General features: G+C 44.2%; 1 protein-coding gene across 1 annotated transcript; it reads left to right on the forward strand.

Annotated features, from left to right (window-relative positions):
- The first annotated feature begins 287 nt into the window (after nt 1-287).
- Nucleotides 288-14,889, forward strand: tmed5 (transmembrane p24 trafficking protein 5). Its single transcript, XM_063199997.1, has 4 exons — nt 288-632; nt 2,375-2,472; nt 4,863-5,046; nt 14,243-14,889. Exons 1-4 carry the CDS (start codon nt 465-467, stop codon nt 14,459-14,461), a joined length of 669 nt encoding a protein of 222 aa, XP_063056067.1. The 5' UTR covers nt 288-464; the 3' UTR covers nt 14,462-14,889.
- The last annotated feature ends 10,268 nt before the right edge of the window (nt 14,890-25,157 follow it).

Raw genomic sequence — 25,157 nt, forward strand, 5'->3', positions numbered from 1 at the left:
CAGACCATGCGGTGTTAATGTAATGAATTATTGCTTTCTAAACATATTCCTGAAGTGTTGACATGTGCTTAAAAACATCAATTCCCAGCATGCAATACTTTATAGCTCTCCGTTATATTGCCTGCTTTTAAATATAAAAACAATGCATTTATCACAAAGTTCAGTGCATCTGAAATCAGTATGTTAGTTTTTAAATTAAATAACCTGAAACACACATAAACTATGTCATTATGTGCATTTGAAATACACATTCGTGAAAGGTTCATAGATCTTCGCGGGGTCCTTCAGCGCAGTCATTTGGGTGAGCTGTCCAAGTCCATCCAAGGAAGTTTTGACGGCTGCTGTTGAGATCCTTCTCCTAAACTTTTATCGGTGGAGGTCTATGAAAATCAACTTTTATAACAATTCCCTGCTCGAGTTGGTGGTATTTTAGTGAACTAGCTAGAGGAACATCCGTGTGAGATATGTTTCCACGGAGTAGTTTGCTGTTACTACTAACGTATCTGTGGGTGTCCGTGTATGGATTCTCACAGTCTTTAGACAGTGACTTCACTTTCACGCTTGCTCCCGGGCACAAAGAATGTTTCTACCAAACTATGAAATCAGACGCGTCTCTGGAAATAGAATATCAGGTAAGCTTCTTATACATCTCACGTTTCATCTATTTGCTCAATTTTTAAGTAGCGTGACTGGGATAGCACCTTCATGGAGTTTCTTTTGCTAACCAACTACTTTCATGTAGTTCAGTTAGGTACTGTCTGGTTAGATGTCAACTTGTCACTTTTTGGGGGGTATTTATTTGCTTTCGGTGTTAAAGCGTGGTTGGCTGTTTGCCTAAAGGGAGGCGAGGTGGATGCCAGTAGTTGTTAGGTTGGTTTGTCTCTTCTTGCGGCTTTGTCAACTGGTGTAAACTGACTTGTCAGCATATCCCACACATAATGGGAGGTGTGTCGTGTCGTGTGTGCCATTGTTCCGTTGTGACTTGATCCTTCAGTTGTCTTACAAACGGGAAAAAAATGACACGACCAGAGCTACGAGATGACCAATCTCACTGTTTGATGAAACCAGACTGTGTCCTGCCAGTGGGCATTGCAGCGGTGGGGGATGGAGACTCCCAACTGAGATCGCTCCCGGACGTGCGGTCCCAGGTGTTTCTATCACTCCCGGACGTGTAGTCCCACCCGATTATATTTCACGTATTATCATATACTGCCACATACAAGCAATTTAGGGTTAGGGTTAGGTTTAGGGTTAGGGTTAGGTTTAGGGTTAAGGTTAGGGTTAGGGTTAGGGTTAGGGTTAGAAACAAAAAACTAACATCAACAAGATAACTAGCTCCGTCATATGGCGGTGGTACCGATAGTCTGGCTAGTGGGAGCGAGATGAAAGGGGAGCGTCCTGGGTTGGGAGCGTCAATCAGGGAATCCATTGCAGTTGCAGTATTGAGGCGAGAGGTCAGAGTTGGTTTCATCACCGCTATTTCTCCATGTCACTTGGCATCTGTGTAGTCTGATTTAGGCAAGAAGATGCATGAAACTAATCAAGAGGGTCTGAGCACCAGAGAGATTATTATGATATCTGGTGTAAGAGGGCATCATTGGAACCATCGGGCTCCATCAGGGTCATTTCACATGAAATCAGACACTTTGGGACCCGACCGACCCGGATTTCAATCATACTTGGTGTGCCTTTTTAGTAGCAAGGTAGCACCCCAGAACTGCCTTGGTTTGAATCTGACACTAATATTAAGGGAGAAACAGACTAGGAAAGGTTCACATGTGAGGGTAGGACACTACACTATACATTCAGCCTTGAATATATCAGTCAGTGTTAGTCACAAAAAGATGCCTGTGGTGTTGTTTGAAAGCTCTTTTCTGGCTCTACATATTACACAATCAGCTTGGAATACAACAACTCTCAGAATATGAATTATGATAAATTGAAAAATTAAAAATTGAATTGAATGCCAGTTCCTTGTACAAACGTAGCCGGCAATGTCATGAGCAACACCTCAAATGCTGGTGTGACTGATATATTCAAGGCTGACGTGAAATGACCCATCAGTGTTATTTATGATGATCAGGTGTTGATCTCAGTGTTTCCGCTATAAAGATCTGTAGCTTCTTTATCTCCTCTTCTGGCAACCGGTGGAGATGAGCGCATCTGTTACCTGTAATGTCATGTCATGGTCTACTCTACGCTGACTGTAGTGTGCGATTTGACAGGTGTGTGTATGTGTGTGTGTGTGTGTGTGTGTGTGTGTGTGTGTGTGTGTGTGTGTGTGTGTGTGTGTGTGTGTGTGTGTGTGTGTGTGTGTGTGTGTGTTTGACCCAGTGTGTATTTCATCCTGTCATGGTGTCTCTCCTCTCCTCAGGTGCTGGACGGCGCCGGCCTAGACGTGGATTTCTACCTCTCCTCCCCCAACGGCCACATCCTCGCCAGCGACTTCCGGAAATCTGACGGCGTTCACACGTACGAGACGAGTCTGCTGCACAGCTGCTTACAGCACAGCACAGCACACTGTACACTGTAGCACACATGCCGTAGATAGTACACTACACCAGTGGTTCCCAACCTATGGGTCGGGACCCCCCTTATGGGTCGCCAAATATCCACAGGGGGTCGCGGAGCCCTCTTGACTTTAAGGGGTTTCATTTTAAATATATATAGCCCATGTTGAATAAAAGACAAAGCATTTAACTAATAAATGCATAGAAGCAACAAATTGTAAGTGCTACATTAAACATTTATTCTATATTTGACCAAAGACGAATTGAGGAATAAAATAACTCAAATTAGTTTTCGCAGGAAACAGAGGGCATCTTGAGACTCCTTCTCGTGCGGGCGCTCGCACGGTTGGCTCACCAAAGCTTACAATAGTAAAAACATGGGTCCCTTAGGAAAGAGGTTGGGAACCACTGCACTACACTACACACCTGTGTTAAACTACTCACAGTACACTGTAGCACACACATGGATACACGCCTGTGTTAAACTACTCACAGTACACTGTAGCACACATGGATACACGCCTGTTTTAATCTGCAGCACACTGTAGCACACACATGGATACACGCCTGTTTTAATCTGCAGCACACTGTAGCACACATGGATACACGCCTGTTTTAATCTGCATCACACTGTAGCACACATGGATACACGCCTGTGTTAAACTACTCACAGTACACTGTAGCACACATGGATACACGCCTGTTTTAATCTGCAGCACACTGTAGCACACACATGGATACACGCCTGTTTTAAACTGCTCACAGTACACTGTAGTGCACACATGCACACACACATATTTTAATCTGCAGTTACACACTGTAGCACACACATGGATACACGCCTGTTTTAAACTACTCACAGTACACTGTAGCACACACATGGATACACGCCTGTTTTAATCTGCAGTTACACACTGTAGCACACACATGGATACACGCCTGTTTTAAACTGCTCACAGTACACTGTAGCACACACATGGATACACGCCTGTTTTAATCTGCAGTTACACACTGTAGCACACACATGGATACACACCTGTGTTAAACTACTCACAGTACACACTGTAGCACACACATGGATACACGCCTGTTTTAATCTGCATCACACTGTAGCACACATGGATACACGCCTGTTTTAATCTGACAGCTCTCTCACGGTTACAGTTCAGATGTGCATCACAAAGAGATCAAACTCCTGTTTATGTTAACAGCTCAGGGGATGTGCTGTAGTGACTGCAGGATTAGAAGACGCTTAAAACGTTAAAGATGGGCCACCGCACACTCCTTGACTTTACAGACTTTGTTTTTCCTTTTGAGCAAAACAACATCCCATAACGTCTTTAAAGTCATCACAGTGAGCGATGGCCCATCTTCAAACTTTTCAGATGTGAACGTCACTAACCAGACTACGGTTGTAGATGTGGACATCACTAACCAGTCTGATGTCTATCACCCCTACAGAGTGGAGACGCACGGGGGCGATTACATGTTCTATTGCAGGGGTGTCAAACTCAGGCCCGGGGGCCAAATCTGGCCCGCGGAGTCACTTTATTTGGCCCGCGAGATCATTTCAAATGTGTATTACCCTCATGCATCATTAATGTACAGTTTACCAAGACTTAAACAACATGAAATGTGGTGTTTCTCAGAAGTATGAGCGGGCCCAGGCCAATGACACAGCTCACACTCCTATGCAATACAATATGTGCCAGTGTGTGTGAAATTGAACTATGCGTAAGTGCATGCCTGCAGGATTTTAGTCCATTTATTACAAATAAATCTTGAGTTCGGCCCTCGACTTCGTTCCATATTTTGATTTTGGCCCTCGGTCAATTTGAGTTTGACACCCCTGTTCTGTTGTGTACATGACTAACTAGTCTCCTGTCGTCTATCACCCCTACAGAGTGGAGACACGCGAGGGTGATTACATGTTCTAATGTGTACATGATTTGGCAAAGGACGCGCTCAACTTCTTGGAAAAACGAAAGTCTTTGGGTGCGAGATAAAAAGTATCAACTTAAGGAAGAAAAATCCGCACTCACAAAACTGCGTCTCATTATTTATTTATATTACCACCATGTCCAAAAAGCAAACGCGTTTCGGCTATCTAGCCTTCATCAGTGTGTGGTACACAAGAACCATCCTCTATTGTGTACATGACTAACTAGTCTTCTGTCGTCTGTCACCCCTACAGAGTCGAGACCCACGAGGGTGACTACATGTTCTGTTGTGTACATGACTAACTAGTCTCCTGTCGTCTGTCACCCCTACAGAGTCGAGACCCACGAGGGCGACTACATGTTCTGTTGTGTACATGACTAACTAGTCTTCTGTCGTCTGTCACCCCTACAGAGTCGAGACCCACGAGGGTGACTACATGTTCTGTTTCGACAACACCTTCAGCACCGTGTCGGAGAAGATCATCTTCTTCGAGCTGATCCTGGACAACATGGGGGAGGAGAACAACGAGCAAGAAGAGTGGAAGCAGTACGTGCACGGAACCGACATGTTGGACATGAAACTGGAAGACATTATGGTGAGAGAATGTTCTAAAAGACATTATGGTGAGAGAATATTCTGGATAGGGCTGGGTAAAATAATCGAGTTAATCGATAATCGATCGAATCAAATCGAAATTCACATAATCGATTCACAGGGGACAAAATCGAATGTTTTTTTTTTTTTCCTTTTATTTTTGTTTAATTTAGGTCTATGGAAAATACCGAGTAGTATTAGTCAATTAGGCCTAGGCCTACTTATTACAAATTAGCAATCTGTTCACACTGTCAAGCCACAGCCCTTTGACATTTTTACATAAAAATAGGCAACAGCATCTTTTGGGGGAAATTCTGGCACCAAGAAGGGAACGGATTGAATCGAATTGAATCGTGATTAATCGATTCAAAGCCCTAAGAATCGAAATCGAATCGATACAGGAACATGGCTGCGATACCCAGCCCTAGTTCTAGAAGACATTATGGTGAGAGAATAATCTAGAAGACATTATGGTGAGAGAATATTCTAAAAGACATTATGGTGAGAGAATAATCTAGAAGACATTATGGTGAGAGAATAATCTAGAAGACATTATGGTGAGAGAATATTCTAGAAGACATTATGGTGAGAGAATATTCTAGAAGACATTATGGTGAGAGAATAATCTAGAAGACATTATGGTGAGAGAATAATCTAGAAGACATTATGGTGAGAGAATATTCTAGAGGACATTATGATGAGAGAATATTCTAGAAGACATTATGGTGAGAGAATATTCTAGAAGACATTATGGTGAGATAACATTCTAGAAGACATTATGGTGAGAGAATATTCTAGAAGACATTATGGTGAGAGAATATTCTAAGAAGACATTATTCTGAGAGAATATTCTAGAACAGTGTTTCTTTTTCAGGCTGAGGAGGACCACTTGGTCCCCCCAAAAATGTTCAGGGAGCACCTGTCAACTGAATTGCCAGCTGACGGGTGCTAATTTGAAACTGCTAATTTCAATCTAGATCACTTTTATCCACATCACAAGCCTATGACTTATTGTGATGACAATATGATTCCAGCTATGTTTAGCTTTGTAATCATGTTACAAATATATAGCCTACTGCAGGCTTGTCTTGGAAAAGTATAAATCCCCTCGCCAACCACCTGAGCTCTGTCGTGGACCACCAGTGGTACCCGGACCACACTTTGAGAACCACTGTTCTGGAAGAGATTATTTTGAGCGAGTGTTCTATAAGACATTATGGTCAGAGAGGGTAGAGAGAAGAATCTCTGTTATGGTGAGTGAGAGAATGTTCTAGAATGCATAGCGTGGAATGGAATGGAATGGCATCCCTGACTGGCTGGCTGGCTGGTTGGCTGGCTGTCTCCTCTCCCCTCATGTGTTTGCATGTGTGCTGCAGATGGTATGGACGTCGGATAACAATAACACATCAGTCAGGAGCGAACATGTGAGACATCACCATCACCTGTGTGTGTCGGTCAGGGAAAAGTAACACGCGTCATGCGCACACACACGTACATATGTGTATAAGCACACACAAACACATACTCACATATGTGCACATGCGCGCCCACACGCCCCCAACACACACACACACACACACACACACACACACACACACACACACACACACACACACACAGAACAAGGTTGTCATTGTTGACAAGAAAGAGCCGTCACTTTTGACCGCCTTGCTTTGGCAATGTCACCCATACGGTGACAAACAAAACACTAGCACAGCCTCCAGTTCAGTTCAGTTCAGTTCTAGTTGCAGGCATATGGGCTGGATGGCCTGAGCTGTAATGACAGCAGGGAGACTGGAGAATACTCAGAATCTCTGGTGACATCATGACCCACCAGGCCTGCAGTAGCGGAGTGGGCCTTTAAGATGACTACATGAAGAGATGGACTGGGCCTTTAACTACATGAAGAGATGGGCTGGGCCTTTAATATGACTACATGAAGAGATGGGCTGGGCCTTTAACTACATGAAGAGATGGGCTGGGCCTTTAATATGACTACATGAAGAGATGGGCTGGGCCTTTAAGATGACTACATGAAGAGATGGGCTGGGCCTTTAAGATGACTACATGAAGAGATGGGCTGGGCCTTTAATATGACTACATGAAGAGATGGGCTGGGCCTTTAACTACATGAAGAGATGGGCTGGGCCTTTAATATGACTACATGAAGAGATGGGCTGGGCCTTTAAGATGACTACATGAAGAGATGGGCTGGGCCTTTAAGAGGACTACATGAAGAGATGGGCTGGGCCTTTAAGAGGACTACATGAAGAGATGGGCTGGGCCTTTAAGAGGACTACATGAAGAGATGGGCTGGGCCTTTAAGATGAAGAGATGGGCTGGGCCTTTAAGAGGACTACATGAAGAGATGGGCTGGGCCTTTAAGAGGACTACATGAAGAGATGGGCTGGGCCTTTAATATGACTACATGAAGAGATGGGCTGGGCCTTTAACTACATGAAGAGATGGGCTGGGCCTTTAATATGACTACATGAAGAGATGGGCTGGGCCTTTAAGATGACTACATGAAGAGATGGGCTGGGCCTTTAATATGACTACATGAAGAGATGGGCTGGGCCTTTAAGATGACTACATGAAGAGATGGGCTGGGCCTTTAAGAGGACTACATGAAGAGATGGGCTGGGCCTTTAAGAGGACTACATGAAGAGATGGGCTGGGCCTTTAAGATGAAGAGATGGGCTGGGCCTTTAACTACATGAAGAGATGGGCTGGGCCTTTAAGAGGACTACATGAAGAGATGGGCTGGGCCTTTAAGAGGACTACATGAAGAGATGGGCTGGGCCTTTAAGAGGACTACATGAAGAGATGGGCTGGGCCTTTAAGATGAAGAGATGGGCTGGGCCTTTAAGAGGACTACATGAAGAGATGGGCTGGGCCTTTAAGATGACTACATGAAGAGATGGGCTGGGCCTTTAAGATGACTACATGAAGAGATGGGCTGGGCCTTTAAGATGACTACATGAAGAGATGGGCTGGGCCTTTAATATGACTACATGAAGAGATGGGCTGGGCCTTTAACTACATGAAGAGATGGGCTGGGCCTTTAATATGAAGAGATGGGCTGGGCCTTTAAGATGACTACATGAAGAGATGGGCTGGGCCTTTAAGATGACTACATGAAGAGATGGGCTGGGCCTTTAAGAGGACTACATGAAGAGATGGGCTGGGCCTTTAAGAGGACTACATGAAGAGATGGGCTGGGCCTTTAATATGACTACATGAAGAGATGGGCTGGGCCTTTAAGATGACTACATGAAGAGATGGACTGGGCCTTTAAGATGACTACATGAAGAGATGGGCTGGGCCTTTAATATGACTACATGAAGAGATGGGCTGGGCCTTTAACTACATGAAGAGATGGGCTGGGCCTTTAAGAGGACTACATGAAGAGATGGGCTGGGCCTTTAAGAGGACTACATGAAGAGATGGACTGGGCCTTTAAGAGGACTACATGAAGAGATGGGCTGGGCCTTTAAGAGGACTACATGAAGAGATGGGCTGGGCCTTTAAGAGGACTACATGAAGAGATGGACTGGGCCTTTAACTACATGAAGAGATGGGCTGGGCCTTTAAGATGACTACATGAAGAGATGGACTGGGCCTTTAATATGACTACATGAAGAGATGGGCTGGGCCTTTAAGATGACTACATGAAGAGATGGGCTGGGCCTTTAAGATGACTACATGAAGAGATGGGCTGGGCCTTTAAGATGACTACATGAAGAGATGGGCTGGGCCTTTAATATGACTACATGAAGAGATGGGCTGGGCCTTTAACTACATGAAGAGATGGGCTGGGCCTTTAATATGACTACATGAAGAGATGGGCTGGGCCTTTAATATGACTACATGAAGAGATGGGCTGGGCCTTTAATATGACTACATGAAGAGATGGGCTGGGCCTTTAAGATGACTACATGAAGAGATGGGCTGGGCCTTTAAGATGACTACATGAAGAGATGGGCTGGGCCTTTAATATGACTACATGAAGAGATGGGCTGGGCCTTTAAGAGGACTACATGAAGAGATGGACTGGGCCTTTAAGAGGACTACATGAAGAGATGGGCTGGGCCTTTAAGAGGACTACATGAAGAGATGGACTGGGCCTTTAAGAGGACTACATGAAGAGATGGGCTGGGCCTTTAAGATGAAGAGATGGGCTGGGCCTTTAAGAGGACTACATGAAGAGATGGGCTGGGCCTTTAACTACATGAAGAGATGGGCTGGGCCTTTAATATGACTACATGAAGAGATGGGCTGGGCCTTTAAGATGACTACATGAAGAGATGGACTGGGCCTTTAAGATGACTACATGAAGAGATGGGCTGGGCCTTTAAGATGACTACATGAAGAGATGGGCTGGGCCTTTAAGATGACTACATGAAGAGATGGGCTGGGCCTTTAAGATGAAGAGATGGGCTGGGCCTTTAAGAGGACTACATGAAGAGATGGGCTGGGCCTTTAATATGACTACATGAAGAGATGGGCTGGGCCTTTAAGATGACTACATGAAGAGATGGACTGGGCCTTTAAGATGACTACATGAAGAGATGGGCTGGGCCTTTAAGAGGACTACATGAAGAGATGGGCTGGGCCTTTAAGAGGACTACATGAAGAGATGGGCTGGGCCTTTAATATGACTACATGAAGAGATGGACTGGGCCTTTAACTACATGAAGAGATGGACTGGGCCTTTAAGATGACTACATGAAGAGATGGGCTGGGCCTTTAAGATGACTACATGAAGAGATGGGCTGGGCCTCTAAGATGACTACATGAAGAGATGGGCGGGGCCTTTAAGAGGACTACATGAAGAGATGGGCGGGGCCTTTAAGAGGACTACATGAAGAGATGGGCGGGGCCTTTAAGAGGACTACATGAAGAGATGGACTGGGCCTTTAAGAGGACTACATGAAGAGATGGGCTGGGCCTTTAAGAGGACTACATGAAGAGATGGACTGGGCCTTTAACTACATGAAGAGATGGGCTGGGCCTTTAACTACATGAAGAGATGGGCTGGGCCTTTAAGAGGACTACATGAAGAGATGGGCTGGGCCTTTAAGAGGACTACATGAAGAGATGGGCTGGGCCTTTAAGATGACTACATGAAGAGATGGACTGGGCCTTTAAGATGACTACATGAAGAGATGGACTGGGCCTTTAAGATGACTACATGAAGAGATGGGCTGGGCCTTTAATATGACTACATGAAGAGATGGGCTGGGCCTTTAAGATGACTACATGAAGAGATGGGCTGGGCCTTTAAGAGGACTACATGAAGAGATGGGCTGGGCCTTTAAGAGGACTACATGAAGAGATGGGCTGGGCCTTTAAGAGGACTACATGAAGAGATGGACTGGGCCTTTAAGAGGACTACATGAAGAGATGGGCTGGGCCTTTAAGAGGACTACATGAAGAGATGGACTGGGCCTTTAACTACATGAAGAGATGGGCTGGGCCTTTAACTACATGAAGAGATGGGCTGGGCCTTTAACTACATGAAGAGATGGGCTTGGCCTTTAACTACATGAAGAGATGGACTGGGCCTTTAAGATGACTACATGAAGAGATGGGCTGGGCCTTTAAGAGGACTACATGAAGAGATGGGCTGGGCCTTTAAGAGGACTACATGAAGAGATGGGCTGGGCCTTTAAGAGGACTACATGAAGAGATGGGCTGGGCCTTTAAGATGACTACATGAAGAGATGGACTGGGCCTTTAATAGGACTACATGAAGAGATGGGCTGGGCCTTTAATATGACTACATGAAGAGATGGGCTGGGCCTTTAATATGACTACATGAAGAGATGGACTGGGCCTTTAACTACATGAAGAGATGGACTGGGCCTTTAAGATGACTACATGAAGAGATGGGCTGGGCCTTTAACTACATGAAGAGATGGACTGGGCCTTTAAGATGACTACATGAAGAGATGGGCGGGGCCTTTAATATGACTACATGAAGAGATGGGCTGGGCCTTTAAGATGACTACATGAAGAGATGGACTGGGCCTTTAAGATGACTACATGAAGAGATGGGCTGGGCCTTTAAGATGACTACATGAAGAGATGGGCTGGGCCTTTAACTACATGAAGAGATGGGCTGGGCCTTTAACTACATGAAGAGATGGGCTTGGCCTTTAACTACATGAAGAGATGGACTGGGCCTTTAAGATGACTACATGAAGAGATGGGCTGGGCCTTTAAGATGACTACATGAAGAGATGGACTGGGCCTTTAATAGGACTACATGAAGAGATGGGCTGGGCCTTTAATATGACTACATGAAGAGATGGACTGGGCCTTTAACTACATGAAGAGATGGGCTGGGCCTTTAAGATGACTACATGAAGAGATGGGCTGGGCCTTTAATATGACTACATGAAGAGATGGGCTGGGCCTTTAATATGACTACATGAAGAGATGGGCTGGGCCTTTAAGATGACTACATGAAGAGATGGACTGGGCCTTTAACTACATGAAGAGATGGGCTGGGCAAGTCTAGCATGTGCAAAAGCCAACTGTTGACTCCAAAATGAAAGTACGGTGGAAGTACGTAGGATGGCATCAGGAGGCAAGGGCAAGTCATCGTATAACCCAGTGGTTCCCAACCTTTTTCAACTTGGGGCCCACTCAAAATTGTCAAAAATGTTTGGGGCCCACCTCTGACCCAATGAAGAATAAATCTCAGATAAATCAACAGCAACACACACCGAAATATGATTATTATTTTTGAAAAATGATTTGAAGGCCCACTTGGAATACCTTCAGGGCCCACCAGAGGGCCCCGGCCCATAGTTTGAGAATCACTGATCTAACCCATAAGTACATCAATTGGCAACAATGAAACACATGACTACAGTACCGATTGTTTATGATGGCAACATTTGCTTTATTTTTCTTTCCTCATTGCTTGACTGTGATGTTTTTAAAAAAAGACAATACTGGTCAATAATATGGAGGAACATGCATGCATTGTGATGCATTATATGTTGCCGCATCACTGGACCTTAATTTAGCCAATTGTCCTGAAGACAAATGAACAATAGGCAACAGGAAGCAGAGAGCAGCAGCTGGAGAGAGCATTAAGGCACGAATACACCAAGCGAGACGAGAGCGAGTCCAGCGACGGGAGTGATTGATTTTGTATTGAGTCACCGGCGACAGAAGAGAGAAAAGCAATTTGGCCGACTAGAGGCCATTCGAGCGATTTGAGTTTGTAGTTGAGCTTCAGTGAATGTTATGCAAATGAGCTATGATGGGATTCAGCGACAGCCGCCACAGCCAATGGGATTGTCCGAATGCTTGCATTCCGCTTTCAACGGTTACACTCTAGTCGCTTCTATCGCTCGCATCGCTCCTGCTGCACAGTCCAGCGATTCTCTGTCACTTCATCGTTTGTCGCTGCTGGTGTATTCGCCAGTTAAGTCTTCAGTTGGTAACAGCAGCTCGTAGAGTATGAATGACATTGCATAAGTCCTCAGAGTTCCTGTCTCAAGGGACACATGATACTATCAGGAGATCTGTATGATGCAGCTCTGAGGGGTGGAGGAAAAACATGAACGGCCATAAATAAGGAAAAAATATCTGGAAAGAGGAAGAGGGGCAAGACACCAGGGCACCGGGGTGAACATGGAGTCATTTGTCTTCTTCATCCAGAACTACAGAGAGACGCTCTACTCTACTCTACTCTACTCTACTCTACTCTGCTCTACTCTGCTCTGCTCTGCTCTGCTCTGCTCTGCTCTGCTCTGCTCTACTCTACTCTACTCTACTCTACTCTACTCTACTCTACTCTACTCTACTCTACTCTACTCTGCTCTGCTCTGCTCTGCTCTGCTCTGCTCTGCTCTGCTCTGCTCTCCCAAACTGTGGAGCAACAGGCCATGGAGGCTGGCTGGCATAATGGCTTCCGGGTGCCATTCACATAATTACAAGTCGATGGACCACTCAAGTTAAATTTTGAAAACTATGATTTCAAGGTAGAAAAAGCTACTCACTGACCACATGAACCACAGTGGCAATGACCAAGGGGTGATGTGTCAGTAAAGAATAGCTGTAATTAGGGGTCGACCGATACAGGTTTTTTAATGGCCGATGCGATACCGATTTTTTTTTTTTCATCACCCTTGGCCGATACCCGATTTCCGATACCCGATATTTGGGGCCGATATGGGTAAAAAAAAAAAGGTTAAAAAATGACAAATATTCCAGGTCTCAAGTTAAAAATAAACATTCCTTTAACATTATCAAATTGAGGTAGAACTAACATTTAAACACCCACTCTAACAAGCAAGTAATGTCTAACAATCAAGTAATAAAAAAAAAGAAAAGAAAAAACGAATGACATAAAATAATAAATATTGCGTATCAGCCGATACCAATACACTTAAAATATGCAAATATCGGCCCGATATTGGACCTATATATATCAGTCTAACCTTAGCTGTAATGCCATGATATTGTTGTAATGTTGTAGAAGAATATTGTAGTAAAACGGCAAATCGGAGGTGGAGTAGTGTGCCGTCTGCAGGGGTGTAAATTGTATGGAAATGTATAAATATATTGTGATATATTCTGATGATTGAATCAAATCGCATCGTATCGTGGGGCATTCTTAAGTATCGAAAATAATCGAATCGTACCGCATCAAATAATAAGAAATCGATATTGAATCGTATCGTCATGGAGGCATGACCCCTAGTCGCCTGGCTGCAAATAGGATCATTGATTAGGATTGGATAGAATTAGTGAAATAAATAGGATAATTGATTATTCTTTCCTTAAGGGACACTGTGTGAGATTTTTAGTTGTTTATTTCCAGAATTCATGCTGCCCATTCACTAATGTTACCTTTTTCATGAATACTCACCACCACCATCAAATTCTAAGTATTCATTATGACTGGAAAAATTGCACTTTTCTTACATGAAAAGGGGGATCTTCTCCATGGTCCGCCATTTTGAATTTCCAAAAATAGCCATTTTTAGCTGCAAACATGACTGTACTTCGGCCATACTAGAAAATATTAGTTTATTACTTAGTAAACTTTCATGAAAAGATCAAATTTGGCAATAGGGAGCCCAGTTTCAATGAGCAGCATAGTTGCAGTAGCTTTTTTGACCATTTCCTGCACAGTGTCCCTTAAACTCTGCCTCTCTGCCTCCCTCTCCCAGGACACGATCAACAGTGTGAAAGCTCGTCTGGGGAAGAGTCTTCAGATCCAGACGGTGCTGCGTGCGTTTGAGGCGCGTGACCGCAACCTGCAGGAGAGCAACTACGAGCGCGTCAACGTCTGGTCCTTCACCAACCTGCTGCTGATGATGCTGGTGTCGGGAATACAAGTCTACGTGCTGCGGAGCCTCTTTGAAGACAAGAGGGCCACACGGACATAACGCCACATGACGTCACACCTCATCTCCTCTCCCTTCCTCGCTCTATCCCCCTCTCCTCTCCTCTCCTCTGCTCTCCTCTCCTCTCCTCTCCTCTCCTCTCCTCTCCTCTCCTCTCCTCTCCTCTCATCTTCTCTCCTCTCCTCTCCTCTCCTCTCCTCTCCTCTCCTCTCATGTTTTTGAGGAGCCTCTTTGAAGGCTAGAGGGCCAAATAAAACACCACACCGCATGACGTCACATCACTCGCCACCCGCCGCTCCCACCTATCCTGTCTCCCACAATGCAGCAGGGCCTCAGCCAGGCGTGGATGGATGGATGGATGGATGGATGGATGGATGTTTGCTTGGCATCTCCAATGCCACCTACAGAAGGACTTGATGAGTAACATGCAGACACGCACATAAACGCACACATACACACTCACACACACATGCATACATACATACATACATACATACATACATACATACATACATACATACACACTCACACACACATGCATACATACACACACATGCATACGTACACTCAAACATGCACACTCGCAAACATTTACACACATGTGCACCGAAGCACATGCACACACACACAGCGGGCTGCTCCTGTGGATGGTGGTCTTTCTCTCTCCTCCCTCTTTCCCTCCCTCCCCATTTTTTCTCTTCTCTTCCCTTCCTTTGCTTCTGCTCTCTCCTCTCCTCCTCTCCCCTCCTCTCCTCCTCCTCTCTTCTCTCCTCCTCTCCTCTCCTCCTCTCCCCTCCACTCCTCTCTCCTCCCCTCCCCACTCCGCTCCTCTTCCTCTCCCTCTCCCTCTTCCTCTACTTCTGCCCTCTCACCCAATCAAGACAATCAGTTCCAGTCTCTATACCTCTGCCTGACTTGGCAACGAACTGTTTCAATTCACACACACACTTTCATTTGTTACTTCTTGGCCACAGTCAAGGCTTGGGAACTTCACTGGGCAGTTTCCCCCGTTTTACAACCGTTTAATATCTCACCCTCGTCAATTACAAATCTGGGTAACACTTTACTTCACGGTACAGTTACCATGTGTAATTACTGTGTACTTTCTAGGTAACAACAGGGTAACAGAGAGAAGTTACATGTATTTAAAGGGTAAAAAGGGGGTAATTACAAAGTAAATACCATTAATGGGGTAACAACAGGGTAACAGAGAGAAGTTCGATGATTAGATGGTTAGAAAATACCCAGTAGTTTCATAGTAATTCTGGAGATATGTGTATAACATGGTATTTACTTTGTAATTATCCCCTTTTACCTGCTAGATACCATGTAACGTCTTTCTGTTACCCTGTTGTTACACAGAAAGTACACAGTAATTACTGTACCGTAAAGTAAAGCGTTACCCAAATCTTATCTCACCCTTGTTGATCACAAAGCCACCAAGGTGCGGGAGGTGGACACAACATAACAGAACAAAACTACAGAGCAGAAGATCTTTTTAGTGTTTATATATTATGTACAATTTGTGTGGATTTTTCTGTAACATACGTAACTTATGACTGTTGGAGGAACTTCTCGGCACTCATCATTGAGTGGCACTGAGAGCTTCTTTCTTAAAGGGACACTGTGTGAGATTTTCAGTTGTGTATTTCCAGAATTCATGGTCATTCGTGGTGGGCGCAGTGTCGGGTTCTGCAGCACGAATTACCAGCACGTCTGTGGCAGTCGGTCGACCTATTTATGCGCCCGGTGGCCAGGCAGGCCCATAGCTACTAGTGTCTCTGGGGGATGTCACAGCCACACCTCAGATGATGAAAGGGGGGTACAGGAGTAGGGAGGGAGGTACAGGAGGGGTGGTGTTGGGTTTGGGGGTACAGGAGGGGTGGTGTTGGGGGTACAGGAGGGGTGGTGTTGGGGGTACAGGAGGGGTGGTGTTGGGGGTACAGGAGGGGTGGTGTTGGGGGTACAGGAGGGGTGGTGTTGGGGGTACAGGAGGGGTGGTGTTGGGGTACAGGAGGGGTGGTGTTGGGGTACAGGAGGGGTGGTGTTGGGGGTACAGGAGGGGTGGTGTTGGGGTACAGGAGGGGTGGTGTTGGGGTACAGGAGGGGTGGTGTTGGGGTACAGGAGGGGTGGTGTTGGGGGTACAGGCACAGGAGGGGTGGTGTTGGGGGTACAGGAGGGGTGGTGTTGGGGGTACAGGAGGGGTGGTGTTGGGTTTGGGGGTGGAGGTTAGGGTTTCCTAGTTGCCAAACCTAAAAATGTCTTGATGTACTTTCCCCTTTTTCATCTTTCCCTTGTCGTCTTGTTTTTATCTTCTTCTTCTACTTCTTTTAGGATAAACAAGACAGTCGTGCTTTAATTTATATTGTTGATGGGTAGGGGATTATGTGTTTTGGGATTATAACTTTGCCAAGCGTTGGATAAGAATGGGATGAATGTTTGTAAGTTCGCAAACAGAAGATGGCACTAACATAGCAATGAAGGATATACAGGACAAGACAAGACGAGATGTTTTAAAGTTTAACTGCTGAGTATTTTAATGCTGCTCTGTATAATTTAAATGGTTAGATGTGTACACAGAAAACATTCAGATTGGTGTTGGTTGCCATAATATCTCATGACATCTACGTTGATGAACAAGCAATACGTCTACTCAGAGCTCTAGCTATTCATATCAACTTGAAAAGACTAACGCGTATTAAAGGTAGACCATGTCGTTTTTTTAGTTGCTTATTTCCAGAATTAATGCTGCCCATTCACAAGTGTTACATTTTTCACGTAGGCATATATTATTTATCATCACCATCGAGTTCTAAGTTTTCATTATGACTGGGAAATTTGCACTTTTCATACTTCATCTCCATGGCAATCCACCATTTTGTAATAGCAGTCATAGACATATTTGCCTGGAGAGGTTACTGTGCTTTGGTCAGACCAGGAAATATTAGTTTATTACTCAGCAAATATTGATGAAAACAACACATTTGTGAATGACCAGCATACGTTTAGAAGATAACCGACTAAAATCACAAACTCTACCTCCCAGTAGCTCAGCGTAGTGTCCTGTGGTGTGGTGTGGTGTGGTGTCATATCATATGCACTACAGGCGGGACAGATACAGTTATAAAGTTACTCTTCTGCATACATATACAGGAAGGATCAGTTTATTATGGCCTCCATGCTGCACTGAAGCGTTGCTGATGCAGAAATCTGTTGTTCCATGCTGCCACCTGCTGGCTCAAAGGGAGAACTGCTCCAAATGCTGCCAAAACAATACAGAAAAATTACATTACACATTACACATTACATAAACATTACATTACATAACATAGTTAGCTACCTAAAGAATATATTACATTACATTACATTACACTTAGCTGCCTAAAGAATACATTACAATACATTACATTACATTACATTACACTTAGCTGCCTAAATAACTTACATGCACAGACTCAAATACAGGTCAGAAACAAACAGGAACCAGGAAACCAGGACCAGTTTTCATATCGCATGACAACAGGATACAATAACACTGGCTTTTGGTTTGTTGTTGTTGTTGTTTGTTTTTTGTTTTTCAAATGTGGTGATACCTCCTAAAGAAAACAATCCCAAGTGTCCTTGTAGTTGTTATTTTAGTGAAAAGTTCCAACAATTCCTGTGAAGTGAAATGATGATTCTTCTCTCCAGCTGCAGCACTAGGTCCGAGTAGGATGGCTTTGTTTTTTAGTCACCCGTTAGTCCTTAAAAGGGTATGCCACTATTTTGGGGCTTAATACAGTTAAAATCGTTGGCTGGGGTTTATAAAGGTGGTAAAGTGTCTTAATTTTCATGTTAAGCGTTGTCTTGCTTTAAGACAAGTTAAAAGAGGGAATATGTCGCTAGGCTAGTGAAAGTCAATGGATCCATGTAGCATGCTACAATGCTACATGGATCCATTGACTTTCACTAGCCTAGCGACATGCTCCCTCTTTAAACTTAACATGACGCTTAACATGAAAATTAAGACACTTTACCGCCTTTATAAACCCCAGCCAATGATTTTAACTGTATTAAGCCCCAAAATAGTGGCATACCCTTTAACTATCACTTGAGTAACATGTGTCATATTACTAGTACAGTACTGTGTGTGTTTCAGGACACTGGTGCGTTGTGTTGACTCCTGACCACTGCTATTTTACTGTGAAACTGACATTACACATTTACACGACATAACATTGAACAAGCTCTTTTTTTGTTTTGTTTTTTTTTGCTTTTGTTTTTTTACTTGTGCCACAGAACAATCAGTTATGATGTAAATGGGTTTCTATGACTAATGCCTGACATATAAAGATTTTAAACTCCACCCACAGTTGTTTGTTTGTTTTCTTCTGAAATATGGACAAGTGTACTATTTTGTGGTAAAAAATCTGTGATTTTTTTGGTGGCGTCATCCCATGTTCTACTGCCAAAAGCTAAAGAATCGAAATGGGTAGGCAGAAACTTCTTCTTTCAGGTGAAAGTAGACAATTCAGTGCAGTTTTTGGTGTTGGTGTTCACAAAGACATCAGACATTATTTTCTGTGGATCTTGAAAGTTTGATCAAAATGCTAAAAATCACTGACAATATGAGGCTCTCTGCTTTTAAAAAAACTGCCAGCCAATGATATAAGCATTTTCTTCAAATCTATGACAGAATGGGGTTCCACATGTATGAAAACATCAAGGTAAGTGTTATTTTCATATTCATACCTTGTTTAGTCAAAAAGAAACGGGATTGCGAGATTTTGACCTGGTGTTGGCGGCCATATAGGATTTTGCCCGTTTCAGGCATTTCGGTAAATTTTCGTGCCCGGTATACAACAGATTTTGATTCAGCAGCCTTGAATAACCCTAAATCAGTTGTATACCAAAAATTAACATGATTTGCCTTCAGGGTTCATCTTTTGGGAAAACTGACCCCGACTAATAGTATGTAGTGTTCACCTGTTCACTTGAAGTCTGGTATATTTATTGATGTAAGTCTATGTCCATATACTGTATGTAGTGTTCACCTGTTCACTTGAAGTCTGGGCTGATGCCCTGGCAGGGGTGTAGTATAGTGTGTTCACCTGTTCACTTGAAGTCTGATATATTTATTGATGTAAGTCTATGTCCATATATGGTATGTAGTGTTCACCTGTTCACTTGAAGTCTGGTATACAGTCCCAGGAAAAAGTTTGTACACCCTTTGAAATTTCTTACATTTTTGTCAAAATTGATCATAAAACATGGTCGGATCTTCCCGGAAATCTCAAGAAGGAACAATCAGAGTCTGCTTTAATTAATTCCACCCAAACATTTACATGTTATCATATTTTTATTGGTCATAAGGCCATAATGTTCACAGGAGAGCAGGGCATAAGTAAGTACACCCTTGCATTAAGTAGGTCTTAACCCTCAGTTAGTTGCAATACCATCAACCAGACTTGTCCTGTAGTTGCAGATCAGATTAACAAAACAATCTGTTTGTATCTTGTCTCCCTCTTCTTTAGAGAACTGCCTCTCGTCAGCAAGGTTTGTGGGATGTCTGGAGTGCATAGCTTTCTTGACTTCATGCCATTTAATCTGAATTTGTTTTTGTCAGGGCTTTGACTGGGCNATTTCAGAATCTGTATTTCATTATGAAGCCATTCTAAAGTCGATTTGCTTCTAAAGTATGGGTTGTTGTCACATTTCAGGACCCATACTCTTGTGTGCTTCAACTGTGTGACAGACTTCCTCACGTTTTTTCTGTAAAATATCACAATAAACTTGAGTTCATTGTTCCACTGATAAAAGCAAACTGTCAAGGGCCTGAGGCAGCAAGGTAGCCGCATATAATGATGCTCCCGCCACCATACTCAGAAGAGGAGATGTAACCAAGAATAGCTAAAAATGGGATTCATTCTGCCAATCTAAAATGAATGGGGTTTCTGTCCAAAAAAATATTGCTGCACCTTTGAGGTTTGCGAAAAAGCATTTATATGCTTCATAGAATTACTGCAAAATATTCTGTAGACCAACGTTGAAACCAAAGTTGATTTGTTCAGGGGAACACACAATGTCAGGTTTGGAGGAGAACTGGAGAACCACACCTTCACCAAAACATCATCTCCGCCTTTGAGTATGGTGGCGGGAGCATCATTATATGCGGCTACCTTGCTGCCTCAGGCCCTTTTGAGTTTGCTATCATCAATGGAACAATGAACTCAGAAGTTTATCAAGATATTTTACAGAAAAAAGTGAGGTAGTCTGTCACACAGTTGAAGCACACAAGAGGATGGGTGCTGAAATGTGACAACAACCCATACTTTAGAAGCAAATCGACTTCAGAATGGCTTCATAATAATGAAATACAGATTCTGGAATAGCCCAGTCAAAGCCCTGACAAAAAACAATTGAGATTATGGCATGAAGTCAAGAAAGCTATGCACTCCAGACATCCCACAAACCTTGCTGACGAGAGGCAGTTTTCTAAATAAGAGGGAGACCAGATACATCCAGATTGTTTTGTTAATCTGATCTGCAACTACAGGAAACATCTGGTTGAGGTTATTGCGACTAATTTAGGGTTAAAACCTATTGAATGCAAGGGTGTACTTACTTATGCCTTACTGTCCTGTGAATGTTTACATCTTATGGCCACTGAAAATATGAAAACTTGTAAATGTTTGGGTTGAATTAATTAAAGCAGACTCTGGTTGTTCCTTCTTGCGATTTCCAGGAAGATCAGACAATGTTTTATGACCAATTTTGACAGAAAGGTAAGAAATTTCAAAGGGTGTACAAACTTTTTCTTGGGACTGTATTTATTGATGTAAGTCTGTGTCCATATACTCTATGTCAGGGATGGGCAACTGGAGGCCCGGGGGCCACATGCGGCCCGCCTCCTTACTAAGTGCGGCCCATAGATAAACCATACTTATAAATTATAATGAACAAACTTTTTTTAAACCACTACTGAGTCAATCTGTTAAAATTACACTGTTGGCTGACAGAGAACACTCCTATTGCCTCCAAACTTTTTCGGTGGCCACTGAGCAACCAACTGCACCTCGAATCTGCAAGCTGCAGTCAGATCCGCAGTCATCTGGCCCTCCAATGTTCACAATGAAAAAATTTGGCCCTCCTTATCATGAAAGTTGCCCACCCCTGCTCTATGTAGTGATCATCACCTGTTCACTTGAAGTCTGGGCTGATGTACCTGTATGTACACCTGTAGTATAGTAGTGTTCACCTGTTCACTTGAAGTCTGGGCTGATGAATAACCCTAAATCAGTTGTATACCAAAAATTAACATGATTTGCCTTCAGGGTTCATCTTTTGGGAAAACTGACCCCGACTAATAGTATGTAGTGTTCACCTGTTCACTTGAAGTCTGGGCTGATGCCCCGGCAGGGTTGTGCAGGAGGGTCCGTGTCCTCATCTAGAATAAGCGGCTTCAGCCTAAAGAGGACACACACACACACACACACACACACACACACACACTCACACACACACATCGCAACACATACACACACACACACATCGCAACACATACACACACACACACATCGGAGGGTTCACTGCACTTAAACAAGGTACACAGTACAGAGGGCGAATAATGGAACACACTAATAGATCTATCGAATATCTAGATATAGATCTAGAAGATAGAGACCTATCCACTGCTCTAGTCTCACCTGCCCCGCCCCCTCTAGTCTCACCTGCCCCGCCCCCTCTAGTCTCACCTGCCCCGCCCCCTCTAGTCTCACCTGCCCCGCCGCAGGTGTCCGTGGTGTTCGGTCACCTGATAGTCCGCCGTCTGGACCCCGGTGGCATTACTCTGGGAGGTCACCGTCTGCAGTATATAGAGGTCAGAGGAGGCCCGTCAATAGGTCAACAGGTCAATAGGTCAATAGGTCAAACAGGTCAGCTAGTATGTATAGTTGTGTTGTGTGCTATTGTGTCATTATTATGCTATTGTTAAGTAGCTTTCCTTGTTTGTTTCTTTCTTTCTTTTTGAAATCTGCAGTTATTTATGAAGAATATAAATAAAGGTAAAAATGCTAACCATGTGCGGTAGCTCTTCGCTGGAACGTAAGGGGTGCGATCTACTAACCATGTGTGGTAGCTCTAAGGGGTGAGATCTACTAACCATGTGGGGTAGCTCTAAGGGGTGAGATCTACTAACCATGTGGGGTAGCTCTAAGGGATCTGATCTACTAACCATGTGTGGTAGCTCTAAGGGGTGAGATCTACTAACCATGTGGGGTAGCTCTAAGGGGTGAGATCTACTAACCATGTGGGGTAGCTCTAAGGGGTGGGATCTGATCTACTAACCATGTGTGGTAGCTCTAAGGGATCTGATCTACTAACCATGTGCGGTAGCTCTTCGCTGGAGCGTAAGGGGTGGGATCTGCTCTACTGACCACGTGCGGTAGCTCTAAGGGGTGGGATCTGTTTACCATGTGAGGTGGGATCTACTAACCATGTGCGGGAGCTCTTCGCTGGAGCGTAAGGGGTGGGATCTGCTCTACTGACCACGTGCGGTAGCTCTAAGGGGTGGGATCTGTTTACCATGTGAGGTGGGATCTACTAACCATGTGCGGGAGCTCTTCGCTGGAGCGTAAGGGGTGGGATCTGCTCTACTGACCACGTGCGGTAGCTCTAAGGGGTGGGATCTGTTTACCATGTGAGGTGGGATCTACTAACCATGTGCGGGAGCTCTTCGCTGGAGCGTAAGGGGTGGGACTTGAGGGCCGTCCCCGTCTGAGGTCTCGGTCTCATCATGGAGTGCTGACTGTTGACATGACAACCAAACACTGATTACACAGGGGAGGGGATGGCAGCAATGAAGCAGATTACACAGGGCAGGGGATGGGATGGCAGGAATGAAGCAGATTACACAGGGGAGGGATCGGATGGCAGCAATGAAGCAGATTACACAGGGCAGGGGATGGCAGCAATGAAGCAGATTACACAGGGAAGGGGATGGCAGGAATGAAGCAGATTACACAGGGCAGGGGATGGCAGCAATGAAGCAGATTACACAGGGCAGGGGATGGCAGCAATGAAGCAGATTACACAGGGAAGGGGATGGCAGGAATGAAGCAGATTACACAGGGCAGGGGATGGCAGCAATGAAGCAGATTACACCGGGCAGGGGATGGCAGCAATGAAGCAGATTACACAGGGCAGGGGATGGCAGCAATGAAGCAGATTACACAGGGAAGGGGATGGCAGGAATGAAGCAGATTACACAGGGCAGGGGATGGCAGCAATGAAGCAGATTACACAGGGCATGGGATGGCAGCAATGAAGCAGATTACACAGGGGAGGGGATGGCAGGAATGAAGCAGATTACACAGGGCAGGGGATGGCAGCAATGAAGCAGATTACACAGGGCAGGGGATGGCAGCAATGAAGCAGATTACACAGGGCATGGGATGGCAGCAATGAAGCAGATTACACAGGGGAGGGGATGGCAGGAATGAAGCAGATTACACAGGGGAGGGATCGGATGGCAGGAATGAAGCAGATTACACAGGGGAGGGATGGCAGGAATGAAGCAGATTACACAGGGGAGGGATCGGATGGCAGGAATGAAGCAGATGAACAAAAGAGTGACTATACTGTACAGCAGGGGTGGGCACCTATCATGGGGAGGGCCACAGTTTTTTTATCGCAACCATCAGAGGGCCACATGACCAGGGATCTGACTGCAACTACAGCTCGAGATGCAGTTGGTTGCTCATTGACTGCCGATGTTTTGATTTGATTCTGAAAGAATAGGAGTGTGCTCTATTGGCCAACAGTATAATTACAGTGGATTAATTCAGTAGTGTCTTGAAAAATCTGGTCATTATTTATTTATGTTTTATGTTTTTTAAGGGCCACACTGAGTTAGGAACCGGGCCGCATGCAGCCCCCGGCCATAGTTTGGGGACCCCTGCTGTACAGCCTACCAAATAAAACTAGTTTGTGACGAGTAACTTTACAGCCTACCAAATAAAACTAGTTAGTGACGAGTTACTTTGCAGCCTACCAAATAAAACTAGTTAGTGACGAGTTACTTTGCAGCCTACCAAATAAAACTAGTTAGTGACGAGTTACTTTGCAGCCTACCTGCCACCTGGAACCACCGCTCTCTGTTGCAGAACATCTTTCTGGATATCAGGACAACTTATAAGCACACTGGACACCTGGCAAGCGGAATTGAATGAAATGAAAAGAAATGACAAATGAAGGAAAATTATCTCAAAAATATTTTCGAGATACCAACAATCTAAGTAACTTAATCCAGTAGTGTGATCATATTCATTCATTAAGGACAATGCAAATGAATCAATACATCAGCTTGAGAGCTTCAATATAAAAATGCCAGTTAGCATACAGTGGTGCTCATATAGGGTGAACTAAGGTAATTTGGGACATCAGCCAAAGTGGGACAAATAAGGTTTTGGGTTGTTTTCTTTCTAAATATTAGCAGCCAATCACAAAATGGGATGTAATATTGTTACTGCAACTGTCATGTATAAGGAACAATAATTTTATTTGGTGTTAAGTATCATAAAAGAAATGAACAAAGGTTTGAAGTGACAGTGGATCCAACACTTGTCAGTTTAGCTAGCTGACATGTCGATTATGCTATCAGATCATAAGGATATTATGGCTGAATTAGTGATTATATGGTACAAAATATGATTGAAATATATGTTGTTTTACTAAAGGTTTAACTCAATATCAAAACAT

This window comes from Engraulis encrasicolus, chromosome 6 (assembly GCF_034702125.1).
Source record: "Engraulis encrasicolus isolate BLACKSEA-1 chromosome 6, IST_EnEncr_1.0, whole genome shotgun sequence".
Taxonomy (NCBI): Eukaryota; Metazoa; Chordata; class Actinopteri; order Clupeiformes; family Engraulidae; genus Engraulis; species Engraulis encrasicolus.

Excerpts from the sequence above, each read along its gene's own strand:
- tmed5 (XM_063199997.1), top strand. The coding sequence starts at position 465 with ATGTTTCCACGGAGTAGTTTGCTGTTACTACTAACGTATCTGTGGGTG. Across the intron at positions 633-2,374 it reads CTCTGGAAATAGAATATCAG|GTGCTGGACGGCGCCGGCCT; the intron begins GTAAGCTTCTTA and ends TCCTCTCCTCAG. Across the intron at positions 5,047-14,242 it reads TGAAACTGGAAGACATTATG|GACACGATCAACAGTGTGAA; the intron begins GTGAGAGAATGT and ends TCCCTCTCCCAG.